A 14,647-nucleotide genomic window follows, 5' to 3' on the forward strand; every position below is an offset into this window, starting at 1 on the left:
AAAATGCAAACAAGTTATGTCTGAACTATGCTTAATGGTGCAACATAAAAATATTTGGTAGTTTGTAAGTTTATTGCCCCTTTACATCAAAACTAGTTTAAGTTGTAACTTGCTGGGTTCACACTGCACGATTTTAGCCCTAATTTTCACTTCCTGACAGTTTTGTGGAAATTGAGGCAAATCGGTGCTTGTTCACATGAGTGACAATCGCGCAGTGTGTGTTATCAAAAACACAATCTGAAAAGCACCGACGTATCGATAATGCCCATGAGATATTTGGCATACTAAATATCTGGACCTGTCTGTGACTCACAGTCCTCTAGAAATGTGTTTTGACTGGAAATGACGTCGGCGACAACCTACAGCCAATGAGAGAGCACGGTAAAGGGCACGGGAAAGTTCAGTGGGAGGAGTCATAATAGACCTACAGCCAATGAGAGAGCACAAAACAGGGCAAGGGAAAGTTCAGTGGGAGGAGTCATAACAGACCTACAGCCAATGAGAGAGCACGATACAGGGCAAGGGAAAGTTCAGTGGGAGGAGTCATAACAGACCTACAGCCAATGAGAGAGCACGATACAGGGCAAGGGAAAGTTCAGTGGGAGGAGTCATAATAGACCTACAGCCAATGAGAGAGCACGATACAGGGCAAGGGAAAATTCAGTGGGAGGAGTCATAACAGACCTACAGCCAATGAGAGAGCACGATACAGGGCAAGGGAAAGTTCAGTGGGAGGAGTCATAACAGAACTACAGCCAATGAGAGAGCACGATACAGCGCAAGGGAAAGTTCAGTGGGAGGAGTCATAACAGACCTACAGCCAACGAGAGGGCACGATACAGGGCAAGGGAAAGTTCAGTGGGAGGAGTCATAACAGACCTACAGCCAACGAGAGAGCACCATACAGGGCAAGGGAAAGTTCAGTGGGAAGTTCAGGGGGTGGAGTCATAGATCTGCAACAAAACATCAGCATGCAGGGCTTCTGCAAGCAACCATTCTTCTCCTCCTTTTTTATCCTATATTTTTCACTGCAAATCAGTGTACAGCCAAATTAGATTGCAAGCTTTTTGCAGGCTACCATTTTTGATAGGAATAAATCCATTCTCGTGTGAAAACGTCTGTCTCGCGAGTGCGCTTATGCTATTTCATGTGTCAATTCTCGCATGTGTTTGGTTGTGAAACAGTTTATAAACAAGGCAGATTTCTTGGCGATTCTTCCTATTGAAAAGTTGTGTAATGTGTGACTCCCTGTCACCGATCTGTCGTGAAGTGTGCACACAACAGTAACTAGATCAGGGGTGCCCAAACTCGGTCCTGGAGGGCCGATGTCCTGCAGAGTTTAGCTCCAACTCGCCTCCACCGGTGTCCTGCAGAGTTTAGCTCCAACTTGCCTCAACACACCTGCCAGGAAGTTTCTAGTATGCCTAGTAAGAGCTTGATTAGCTGGTTGAGGTGTCTCTAATTGGGGTTGGAGCTAAACTCTGCAGGACACCGGCCCTCCAGGACCGAGTTTGGGCACTCCTGAACTAGATGATACCCCAGACAGTCGTGCAGTGTGAGAAGAACAGCGATCCAATGACTTTGAAAATCCTGCAGTGTGATCCCGACATTACACACATCTGGTACTGTTGTATAAGAGCAATATGAGAGTGTGAGTGTTGCTGTAGTTCTGATATCAGTCATGTGATCATCACGGCCCAATCACAGAAGTACTGATATTCAGAACAACGGTCTCTTACTCGTGTGATATGAATTAAATATAGGAAACATAATGAAAGCAGGAAGATCCAGATCTACAGGAGTAACGTTTACTAACAACTGAACGGTAAAATATTAAGAGTGAAAATAGTATAACAACAGAAGAATGGAAAGACTGTGTGAGTGAAGGTGGTTGTGAATGTGTGTAGATGTGTGTTAGTTACAGGATCAGAGAATGACACTGTTCCTCTGTCATAGTCCAGATACACTCTCACACGCTCAAGATCCTGTTTAACACGAAAGCCAAAGACAGGCTGCTCAGACAGGCTGTACTGATCGTACCACACACTCCAAACACAAGTCTTATAGAAATCCCGTCCCTTCCTCTGGTTTGATGCTGTAGTTACTCCAAGACTCCAGTCTGAACTCTGTTTAACCTCCACATCCCAGCAGTGTGTTCCTGAGTTAAACCCCTCTGAACCCAGAACACAGGGATAACAGTCAAACCTCTCTGGATTATCAGGAAGAGGTTGTTTGTTCCAGCTCCATTTCACACTGGTCAGGTCATCAGACAGAACCAGATCTGGATGAGCCGTGTTTGGATCCAGAATCACAGGAGCTGATGAGACACAATCAACAATCATCACAGATTATTATGAATCTACTGATCAAACACATCAGACGTTTTCCTCTTATCATGTTTACATGCACTGGGACTGATGCTCAATCGGACCAAAACATTAGGACTTTTCATACTGCGCTTAACTCTGGATTATTCTGATTGTAAGCTCCGCTGCTTTTAACCTCTGGGTAAAGGAACATTTCACACTTGTAATTTAGAAGAGGGGTTAGCACCACTTTTTACCCGGGATTATGAAATCCTGCTCCGGTTTTCTTAAAAATAATAAATCAAAATTCCCAAAAATCTCATAGACTCAGAGGTGGACACCCATTAGGCAAAGGTAGGCAACACCTTGGGCCCCCTAAAATGCTTTTCAAATACGAGATAGCGCAGACACACAAGTGGTTGCTGTGGTGTTCATTATCACAACAACCATCTGTGTGTCCGCGGTGAACGCGTTTCTTCTGTATCCTGCTTGTAGCAAATTAAAATATCATGCATCTGAAGCTGTATTTACATATTGAGCAAAAGTGCGTATTATATGTTTATTGTTTTAAATGCTGCTTACTCATTTAAGAGAGGACACATGCACAGTTACTTTCCACACAGCCAATCAACTCTGACACACCACTGAATGCACTATGTTCTTCATTTTTGGGTGATATAACCCTTAGTAAATGTATAATTTCCTTTTCACTATTGTTTTCAGTTTCATTTAAATTTGTAGTTAAAATAAATAAAAATAAATGTATTTTAAATTTTAGAATTAGACAGCCTTTGAAAATTACCCCACCTAGTGTCCAACCTACTCTAACACTGTTTTAACCTGTTTAAACTTGAATACCGCACTGGGTGAGGTAAAAAAAATAATGTTCTGTGTGTGATTTCACCATGTAGCCCACAGTTGCTCTTTTGTGGTCTACAACATGAAAGAAAGCCATTATAATATGCACATGAAAAATGTAGAAACATTGGACACAACTTGCAGCAGCAAGCATCACAACAGAGAAAGGAACTTCAAGGTTGATCCAGGTAAATGTGTGCAAATTTATAGGGCCCCATTCCTATATTTTGCCTGGGGCCCCTAAATCACTAAATCTGCCCTTGCAAAGACTTACATTGACAGAATGCTCAAATGAGCCAAAACTATTCAATCTCCAACTGTCAAAAATTGAACAATTTATTTGGAAAATTTGGAGAATTAAATCTAAACACCCAGAAGCCCTTAAAGGGATAGTTCTCCCAAAAATGAAAATGTGATGTTTTTCTGCTTACCCCCAGGGCATCCAAGATGTAGGTGACTTTGTTTCTTCAGTAGAACACAAACGGAGATTTTTAACTCAAACCGTTGCAGTCTATCAGTCTTATAATGGCAGTCAATGGGCTCCATGGCTTCGAGAGTAAAAAAAACATACACAAACAAAACCAAATTAAACCCTGCGGCTCGTGACAATATATTGAGGTCTTAAGACACGAATCGATCGGTCTGTGCAAGAAACTGAACAGTATTTATATCGTTTTTTACCTCTGATCCACCGCAATGTCTGAGCGTGTTCACAACATCCGGTGCATGACGCGTATATGTGCTCTAGCATAGTAGACATAGATATATATACAGTATCTCACAGAAGTACACCCCTCACATTTTTGTAAATATTTTATTATATCTTTTCATGTTACAACACTGAAGAAATGACACTTTGCTACAATGTAAAGTAGTGAGTGTACAGCTTGTATAACAGTGTAAATTTGCTGTCCCCTCAAAATAACTCAACACACAGCCATTAATGTCTAAACCGCTGGCCACAAAAGTGAGTACACCCCTAAGTGAAAATGTCCAAATTGGGCCCAAAGTGTCAATATTTTGTGTGGCCACCATTATTTTCCAGCACTGCCTTAACCCTCTTGGGCATGGAGTTCACCTGAGCTTCACAGGTTGCCACTGGAGTCCTCTTCCACTCCTCCATGACGACATCACGGAGCTGGTGGATGTTAGAGACCTTGCGCTCCTCCACCTTCCATTTGAGGATGCCCCACAGATGCTCAATAGGGTTTAGGTCTGGAGACATGATTGGCCAATCCATCACTTTTACCCTCAGGTGTGTTTGGGGTCATTATCATGCTGGAATACTGCCCTGCGAACCCAGACTCCGAAGGGAGGGGATCATGCTCTGCTTCAGTATGTCACAGTACATGTTGGCATTCATGGTTCCCTCAATGAACTGTAGCTCCCCAGTGCCGGCAGCACTCATGCAGCCCCAGACCATGACACTCCCACCACCATGCTTGACTGTAGGCAAGACACACTTGTCTTTGTACTCCTCACCTGGTTGCCGCCACACACGCTTGACACCATCTGAACCAAATAAGTTTATCTTGGTCTCATCAGACCACAGGACATGGTTCCAGTAATCCATGTCCTTAGTCTGCTTGTCTTCAGCAAACTGTTTGCGGGCTTTCTTGTGCATCATCTTTAGAAGAGGCTTCCTTCTGGGACGACAGCCATGCAGACCAATTTGATGCAGTGTGCGTCATCACAATGGAAGACGATTTTGATATATCATCAGACAATGTGAAAGTTTTTTGCCCAACCGTATTTATTTGACTTCACACGCCGGATGTTGTGAACGCGCTCAGGACAGTTGGACATTGCGGTGGATCAGAGGTAAAAAATGATATAAATACTGTTCAGTTTCTGGCACAAACCGATTGTTTCATGTCTTAAGACCTCAATGTATCGTCACGAGCCGCAGGGTTTAATTTGGTTTTGTCTGTGTATGTTTTTTATACTCTCGAAGCCGTCAAACCCATTGACTGCCATTATCACTACCAAGACTGATAGACTACAACGGTTTGAGTTAAATATCTTTGTTTGTGTTCTACTGAAGAAACAAAGTCACCTACATCTTGGATGCTCTGGGGGTAAGCAGATAAACATCACATTTTCATTTTTGGGTGAACTATCCCTTTAAATCTTACTTAAGCTTCCATTCTATGAGTGTGTCTTGATCAGCTTCCTAGATCACTATTTCAAGCATTGATCAGGGAGTCAACCATTTTAAGAGCTGTCTCAATCACAAAATCCATTGTGCGCAATGCAATTATCGCTCCCTACAAAAATCCCACAAAAACTAGGGAGCACTGATGCTCACTATGTTCCCTTAACAGAAACTTCCATTGCATTTTATGAAGTGCAAAAGATAAAATGCATGGGCCAACTAATTCAAGACTAATGTTTAGATCTTCTGCAGTCAGACTCACTGTTCTGGACGATATCCTGCATCTTCTTCCAGACTCTGAAGCTCAGGTTGCCCAAGTAACGCGGCACATGAATCAAAGCTCCAGAAGGAGTCTGTGGATCCGGCTGTGATGAGATCTGGACTCTGGAAGAACATTCAGGATCAGAACTGCAGTGGCTTTGGATCAGAAGCAGAGAGAGCAGAGACAGCAGCAGATCACTCACCTTTCCATTGAGACTGGAAACTCCTGCAGAACAAACACACAGTTTATCATCAACAACTCAATCATCAATCAATCAATGATCTGAAATCAGACCTTCAGAAAGCAGACGTCACTGGCTTTCATCATTTCCTCCGTGTCTTTGATTGAGTGTGAAAGAGCTGAGATGTGTCTGTTCATCTCCTCCAGCTTCTCCTTCATCATCTGCTTCTTCTGCTCCTCTTCCTCCCTCAGTGCAGTGATTGTAGCTTCTTCTTCATCTCTGAGAAACTGATGAAGCTTCTCAAACTGCTGTTTAATCTGACGCTCTGTGTGCTCAGCTTGAGACTGAAATCAAACCACATTCACTTCAATCGTCTCAGAGACGCGACTGATTCTGGAGCAGCATGAAGAGTGAGTGGGTAAATGTGGGTTAGTTAACTACAACTTTAACTTTCTGAAGCACTGTCGAAGCAACCAGCACTCGGAGGCTTTGTTTATGTGTTACATTTTTAAAAACTCCTTAATATGAAATAAGTAATTTCCAAAAGTGAGGGGAGCATGTCAAAGGATGTTCTGATTCTAGAGAATATCAGATTGATCAAAAATTCAGAGACATTCACAGACGTCATCAATATATTTTTTTAACTTTTTCCATTCCGAGAATAAAAAGATTTTAAATGCATGTCTTATAGTTAATTTCATAAACTTCAAGGAGTAAACAGTCAATACAGGAACATGTAATTATGTCAGACAAAACAATGCATCTGTTCTAATCAAATGTATAAATACCAATCCTCACGGTGATGTGTTGAAGTGTTTTCTCAAACTCTCCCTTAATGTTTTCTTTGTGTTTCAGTTTCTCCTGTAAGGACTTCAGTGCTGTATTGAGCTCCTCCTAGAGTTTAAAGTGAAAAAAATATAAGACACCAGATATTTCTGTAATATGTTCACATAATATGAGCAAAATGGTAGTAAGAAATGTATGCATGTCCAGCTTTAATCATCAGATATAAATCTGTCTTACCTTTTGTGATGAAACCACTTCACTGAGGGGTCTGAATTTATGATTGTCATGTTGTTGTGAAGTAAAGCACACTAAACACACCGGCTGTTTGTCCTCCAGACAGAAGAGTTTGAGTTTCTCACTGTGTAAACTGCAGATCTCCTCAGATCCTGATGAACGCTTCTCGTTTCTCTTCTTTAAGAATGACTCACACAAGTTTTTTAACGCAAGATTAACTAGAGGTTGATGTCTTGAAGATGTCCTGCAGACAGGACACTCCTGAGTTTTCTTGGTTGTCCAGAACTGCTGAAGACACTCTTTACAGAAACTGTGACTGCATGATAAAATAACAGGAGTCTTGAAGATCTCATGACATACAGGACACATATAATCATATTCAGCTGTTGAAGCCATTTTCACTGTTGTTGAGCTTTACTTTCACTTTGCTTTCAAAAATGGATCACAAAGATCTGCTGTTTGTTCAGAAACAAACTGCTCAAAAACCCTTCTTGAGAGCATTGTTCTTTATGCATCACAGATCCCAGATTCTGGTGAGCCTTTGTCGAGACATCGAGAGCCAGTCTGACAGAAGAGAGGAATGAGTCTTTTTCTTCTTCTTTTGTGTTTGATGGCGGTTGGCAAACTAGCTTAAGGTGAATTTCCGCCACCTACTGGGATGGAGTGTGAGGCCTCTATAAACGAAAATATTATATACAATAAAAAAAACTAAATTATTCTAATCAAATCTGTATCTCAAATATTTTAGAAGAAAATCATAAACCCTTACGTGTTTCTGTGCATTCTGAAATATATTCTTAACTGAAATGTCATTGATTTCCATATCTCTTAGTTTTTCAACAAGCTGCTTTCTTTGACTATGCCTTACAATGCAAGAGCACATGTTCAACTGTTTCTGTTATGACAGTAATTGCAGCAATCTGACTCACTTTTTCCTATTATAAGCCATTAATAATTAAGGTTAGAGGATCCTGGTTATAATAGTATCTTCTCTTCTGTTTCCATATACAGGGCTGGGGGTGCAAACACAATGAAGAGATATATCATATTTTGTTATACTATGGGCTATCTACAACAATAAAAGAACCAAAACCTCAGAAGACATTGAGCAAATAAATATAACAAACAATTGGGTAAAAAATGACAAACTATTTCCATGTCTTCCACTTTTTTTATGTACGGAAATCAGCTTTCTCCGGTTCTCTCCCACAGACCACACACACGCGGACAGAAACTTGTCGTCTTGACTTGAACTTGAACGCCGCCCCGCAAATTTATCAATAAAATAGTTTCGCAACTGAAAAGCTACATGACATTTCTCAGTAGGGAGGTTCTTGAAGCAGTTTAACTTAAAGATTCGCTATTAGTAGACACTGCTGCTGAACACTGCTGAGAGACGCACAGATGCAGGTATTCACACACGCTTAATCTCTCTCTCTCTCTCTCTCTCTAATAACCGCGTTAGACTGCATTAATAACTGCGTTAGCCTGTATATCAATGGCTCAAGCCTCTATTATTAGCTCTAAAATGACGTTTTGGAATTTGCAACAGAAGGTTTGGGATGAGGTGCGTAAAAAAATAGTTCAACACATTTAAAGACGGAAACATGTCAAATGTCTTGAATCAAATCATCTGAACAATGTCTTGATGTTAGTTCAACACATTTCAGGACGGAAACATGTCAAATGTCTTGAATCAAATCATCTGAACAATGTCTTGATGTGTGCTTGTGACTCCTGGCCGTTAAAATTATTAGAGAAATAACTCTAGAAGTGATATACGCCGCGCCTATTAACGGAATGGTCTTTCTGAGTTCTCAAACAAATTAAGAGCTATTTTTATTGACTGAACGCAAGCGCTTATTGTGATAGAAAACACTGTAACGTTTCCACTGATTAAGAAATATTTTTGTTTGCTTGGCTGGTAATATTAGGGCAGGCCTATTATAATAATAGGGAAGGGGGGCCCAAAAATGTGTTTTGCCTATGTCTCGAAAAGAGGTAGGCCTAAATCCGTCCCTGTCCATATACCTTTCTTTCAATCCTCGAATGCTAAATAGGTGTCAGGAATGAGCAGGGTTGCCAGGTTTTCACAACAAAACCCGCCCAATTGCTACTCAAAACTAGCCCAATCATGTTTCGATGGGGGTCCCCGTTAAAAATCGCGTTCCGGGGGGTAAAATACACTTTTTTTTGGTGGGGATCCCGGGTAAAATTAGCATCGCTGGAGCTAAATATCACGTTATTGGTGTCGCTTCAACCCGCGGACATGAAAACAACCCGCGGCAACAGTGTTCAAGTAGGGGAATGAGTCAGACTCTTCCTGGCCTGTGTTCAGTATTAAATAACTAGGCCTATTATAATATTGCATTCAGCCAGGGAGCAAAGAAATTACAACATACCTGTACATTATTTGTTTTGTATTGCTTTTTACCTTCTCCTCTCGAAACACTGACAGAGTGGCGTCATCCAACTCTTTATTGTTTTTTTAGAAAATTCAGGAAATTCTCCATTTTGAAAAATAAAGTTTAAACACAATACAATGCATCCCGCACTAAACAGGTGGCCTGGTTGCATCAATCCGTACAGTTTACAAACCCGTGGGAACGGATTGCGAAATCTTGCGCATGGATTATGAAAACCGAAGGTACAGTTTACAAAACCATTCATTAATGTGTGCATTTCTATATTAGAGCCCTACTGTTTTCTTGACCCTGCTCCCGGTGAATTTCTGACCGTTACCGGCCGCTCCCGCAAACATTATGATATTGCATATAATTTAGCGCGTCAGGGACTGCTATCAATATGCGGAGTATTGAAACCTCTTTTGAATGAGCGCTCGCTGTTCACTTTCACTTTCGTTTACGTGATCACGCGCACTCTGTGGAAAGGAAGATCAGATATTTCTCAATGAGCTCAGGATCTGTTGAGCAGCAAATCCTCCAGCATGATTTGTCAGTCATCTCTCATCAGTCAAATCTGACTCCTGCAGCTCCTGTTGGATCATGCAGGGTTGTCAAGTCTGCGCTTTTTCCATGGAATTGGGCTGCTTTTAAACTGTTGCCATGGGTTGATTTTCCCCCGTGGGTTAAAGGTTTGCTCCAACAAAGGATCATGGGGGCCCGAAGTGTCCATCAGTTCTACCCTTCGAAATCCTTCATTCCGAAGAGCCCTTTGAAGTGGCCAGTTTTGAGCACTTCAGTTTGGAACGACACTTCAATATGGCGGCCATGATTGCTTTCACTCCGAAGTGCCCTTCAGAGGGCGATATATCCCGCTTGGAACGCACCGCATGACAGGTAAACTACTGCTACCGTAAGACCGAAAGTGCATGAAGTGTTCTATTTGGGACAGGGCCTGTAAAGCGATGAAACTATAGAGCCATGTGCTTTTAAAACCATTTCATATGTTAACAACTAAACTAAATTTCCAGAACTAAAGGTCAGATTCGCATATTAATCATTATTGATCTAATCAGTCAAACAGGTTTGCAACAATTCCTTGAAGTTGAAACTGTGTTTAGGTTAGGTCTTTATTGTCATTGCATACATTTATACAACGAAAATCTGTTGAAGCAATCCGACTTGCAGCAGTAAAAAGAAAATAAAAATAATTTTTTACATATTACATTAAAATACATTTGCAATTCAGTTTGATTTCATTCGCTGAAACGGAAAAGGCTACTTTATAAAACGGGAAAATTGCATGGGTTTACGTGGATATAGGCCTACCTACAATCCTGAAACAAAATGGGCAAATGTTTGTTCTCGTGTGTCAGCGATGAAGCAGCTCTTCACTGCGTGTGCAGCTTTATCCAAACTTTAACTGCAATTGAAATAAAGTCAAATATTCACACCCATCTAAAGTTTAGGCTCCAAACTAAACTCTCCCCGATGCAGACTCTCTCATATCAGGTCCCGATGCCATCTTAACAGTATCTGACTGATCACAAGTCCATGAAAATGCTTCCTAGAAAACAAGTGCGGATCACATCAGGAAAACAATCCTACTATATATTTGCAATGTTTTATAATACGCTACATATTTACATAAACCCCATCTTGGCAGGAATATAAACTCACCAGCTGCTGCTCAGAAGTTCTTTATATTTTAGTTCTTCTGTTACGCTCCGCTCCGTTGCAATGCTGTTTTCCTGTGGCCGACGCTCACTTTCTTCAAATTTCATTGGGTAATTCTTCAAAACATCCTTGATTTGTAGCTTCGAGCCAAAATGATTATAATGAACCGAAAATCAACATAAATGCATGAGCTAAAACTCTAAATACAACCCACGAAAAACACATAACTCAACATTCGCAGTGTGTTAAATAGACTTTATTCATTCCGTCAATAACAATCTCCCACTGATGCGCTACAAATTTCAGTAACAGTCACGTGAACAGACTGATAAAGCCTCTATGATGGAGTCTCGGATGATCGTCTCACTTCAGCAGCTGGAGAAACCGAAGTGAATCAGAACCGCATTCACACTGATATCAGTCCGATTCAGATCCGTCATTAAAGAGTTTCTCTCATGGCAGTGCAGCTCTGATCTCAGGTCAGATCATCACGCTCTCTCACACGCGCGCACACTCCACACAGACAATACACATGTTTTAATGAATAACAGTTTCTAAAGAAAGCAGAAAGACATCAATTACCCACAATTCTCTTATTAGACTATAAAGTACCCCCAAATAAAGCATTTATATTGAATCTAAACAACTGAATTTCATATATGTGGGAGCTTTAACAATTTCCGATTTTATATTATCAAAACTTATCAAGTGTTTGTTAAATATCGAAATATCAGTGTTCAAAATACCTTCATCTTTGACCACGCCCACTTTCCCATCCCCGCCCACCACTCCTAACCCTCCAACAGCAAACACTAGAGTGGCCCCGCCCACATTGGCTCCTCCCACCACACTGACCCCTCCCCCTTAATCCAATACAGCACTAAACACACACTCAAGAGTTAAAAGCAGAAGCAATTCAAGCGTTGCGAATCCGAGACTCGTTCTGAAGCCTGTAAACGTCGACGCCCGTGGCAGATTCAGCACAGGCTCCCTGATTGAGTGTAAACGGCTGATCTTCCGTCCGATCTATAACTCGGTGCGAGAGCGAGAGATCCGCGGCCCTTTCCGGATCTCTTTCCTCTTCTCCTCCTTCCTCCTCCTCTTCTCTTCCTCGCGGAGAATCTTCTGGAAGGCCTCGGCCGTGTGCAGCACCTGAAACACAGACAAATCTACATCATCAAACTATGCAAATCAAAGCGAAACACTCAGAATAATCCTGTGGTTAATTGATAATACAATAACAAGACAAGCAGAAGTCTCTGTAAACTGAAATCAAACACAGTCTGAGTTTAAGCTCTACTGGCTCCATCTACACATTACAGGCCAAGAATTACAGCGATTTAGTTCAGCAAATCCTTCAATGTTTTAATAAGGACGATTGGTGATACTGTAGATTTGACTTGATGCATTACACAAATAAACAGGTGTTTATATCAGCTATTACACAGCAGATTTAAAACAATATTATAATAGTTTCAGTCGCTAAACATGAATCATGGGTATTGAAAGGTTTGTGTTAAGAAAGAATAAAATGCATTAACACTTATTTTTAAATGAACATTTACAGTAAATAACGGCAAGTTTTTATTAGGTTGAAATAGTTTTACTGAATTAGTATTTTAGTTTTTAATTGTGAAAATGTTAGTAATATTTCATTTTTTTTAAATATCTATACAGGTTTACTGTATACTTTACTCATTATTATATATATATATATATATATATTTTTTTTTTTTTTTTTTTTTTCTTTTCAGTTCATGTTTTACTAATATAATGTAAAATTACAGTTAATGTAATTTTATTTCAAGTGTTTTGGTTCTAGTCTTAACTATAATAACCCTAGGTATATGAAGTCAAATTAAACGGGACAAAAACAGGATTTATGTTTACTTAGTTTATTGGCGGTTGAAAAGCACTATTAGTCAGTCTCTAATTTAATAACACAATGCAGTGCACATAAGAAACACTGAATCTATTATAATAAACATCTCTCTCTCTCTCTATACATGTGTGTGTGTGTGTGTGTGTGTGTGTGTGTGTGTGTGACTCACGTCGTCTCGTTCGGTGCGATACGGGTTGACGAAGTCTGCAGATTTCTCAGTGATCCCCAGCTCCTGTGACATCTGCAGCAAAGGCACACACAGAGTTAAAGCTCATTGACCGTGCTTCGCTCTACTTCCTGTGATGATGACTATGATGATAATCCCATGATGCCTCAGTCTGACCAGCGTGAGCACGTGCTGATGGGCTCCTCCGCTGAAGACGCCCGTCTGGTTGCAGAAGCGCAGACCCCAGCGCAGCAGGCCACTCCAGTCCACGTTCTGATCGTAGTAGTGATGGACGATGCGCGGGAAACGCAGAGCCACGTCACCGAAGAACGCCGTGTTCTCCACCACGTGAGAGTAGGCTAGAGGAACACACAGACTCTGAACTCAACTCACTTTAACAGTGACAGATCATCTGCTACAGAAACTACTGCTGGCTGAACCTGAAGAAGCTTGTGACGGTGATGTGCTTCTGTTTCTCTAAAGCTGCTGTGAAGTGTCTCTACTGTATACAGTGCTATAGAAATAAACATGAACGGACTAAAAGTGTTTTGTATGGAAGCCACATTACAAAACTCAGTTATGAAATTAAGAGTCATATTTTGAGATAAAATGTCTAAATTATGACATGAATTGAAATTGTGAAATTCAAAATGGACAAATCAAAATTATGAAACAAAAAAATTAAATTTCGATATTTCATAAAAAGTAAAAAAAAAAACTGAAATTATGACAAGAACTCGTACTTATGAAAAAGTCTAAATTCTAACATTAAGTTATAGTTATGCGATAACTATCTGAATTATGAGAAAATTAAAACTGACAAAAATTTACATTTTGACTTCATCTCATGATTTTGACTTATGTTATATAATTAAGACATCCTACATTTTATATACTTATGATTTATCATGATTTAACACCTATGAATTCAAAATTATGACATTTAAATTATAAGAAGTTACAGATAAATTGTTAAGTTAAATTGTGACAGATAAAATTATCAGATTAAAAATTCAAAATTGGAAAAAGTAATATTTTTGAGAAAATAAAGTCAACATAGTTATGAGAAAAAAAAGATAAATTATGAGGAAAAAATTTTTTATTATGAAATTCAAAGTCAAAATTTTGACTAAGTGAAACATTGACAAGCTGTGACTGTTGGACGTTTTATCATAAAATTTAATGATTATGATTTATCATTCATGTATTGAAAATATCACATTTTAAAGCTAAAATTATGAGATTAAAAGTCAAAATTGAGACAAAAAGGTCACTTATGAGTCAAAATGATGACACAAAGTTATACTTGTGAGATAAAACATAGTTATGTACTAAAAGTTGAAATTAGGACATGGAAAAAAAAGAGTTCAAATTGATTTTTGTGTCAACTGTGACTGTTCATCATGATTTCAAGATTTTTTACCTTAATTTTGTAATTATGATAAAATTGACATTTCATATAGTATACAATTATAAAAAAAGTTTAAATTAAAACATGAAAATGGGATTAAAAGTCAAAATGGACAATTGTGTAATTATGAGAAAAAGTCCAAATTATGACAGTCAAAAATATGACACTCAATTAAAAAAAAATAAACAAAAAGTGAACATTATCAAAAATTTTAAGTCATAATAAAGACATTGTATCTCAGGATTTTGACTTATGTCATTTCTGTCAGGACCACTATCGTCAAAGATGATTGACAATTAGCATACAGTTTGGATTAGCGGTGTTCTG

General features: G+C 39.6%; 2 protein-coding genes across 2 annotated transcripts in view; both read right to left on the reverse strand.

The window, feature by feature from the left end:
- Positions 1-1,518: 1,518 nt before the first annotated feature.
- Positions 1,519-7,304, reverse strand: LOC107679481 (nuclear factor 7, ovary-like). The gene is made up of 6 exons (XM_016475036.1): positions 6,786-7,304; positions 6,561-6,656; positions 5,876-6,106; positions 5,784-5,806; positions 5,582-5,703; positions 1,519-2,317 (listed from the first exon to the last, which is right to left on the reverse strand). The coding sequence occupies exons 1-6, from the start codon at positions 7,176-7,178 to the stop codon at positions 1,812-1,814; spliced, it is 1,371 nt and encodes a 456-aa protein (XP_016330522.1). The 5' UTR covers positions 7,179-7,304; the 3' UTR covers positions 1,519-1,811.
- A 3,797-nt stretch (positions 7,305-11,101) lies between these two features.
- LOC107679482 (coiled-coil domain-containing protein 134-like) overlaps positions 11,102-14,647 on the reverse strand; it is a 9,222-nt gene continuing 5,676 nt past the window's right edge. Inside the window, exons 5-7 of the mRNA XM_016475037.1 lie at positions 13,087-13,268; positions 12,913-12,984; positions 11,102-12,013 (exon numbers count right to left, since the gene is read on the reverse strand). Coding sequence (XP_016330523.1) covers positions 11,888-12,013; positions 12,913-12,984; positions 13,087-13,268 — 380 coding nt within the window. The 3' untranslated portion in view covers positions 11,102-11,887. The remainder of the gene's footprint in view (positions 12,014-12,912; positions 12,985-13,086; positions 13,269-14,647) is intronic.

The sequence above is a fragment of the Sinocyclocheilus anshuiensis genome, unplaced genomic scaffold, assembly GCF_001515605.1.
Source record: "Sinocyclocheilus anshuiensis isolate Anshui unplaced genomic scaffold, SAMN03320099.WGS_v1.1 scaffold2583, whole genome shotgun sequence".
In the NCBI taxonomy this organism is placed as follows: domain Eukaryota; kingdom Metazoa; phylum Chordata; class Actinopteri; order Cypriniformes; family Cyprinidae; genus Sinocyclocheilus; species Sinocyclocheilus anshuiensis.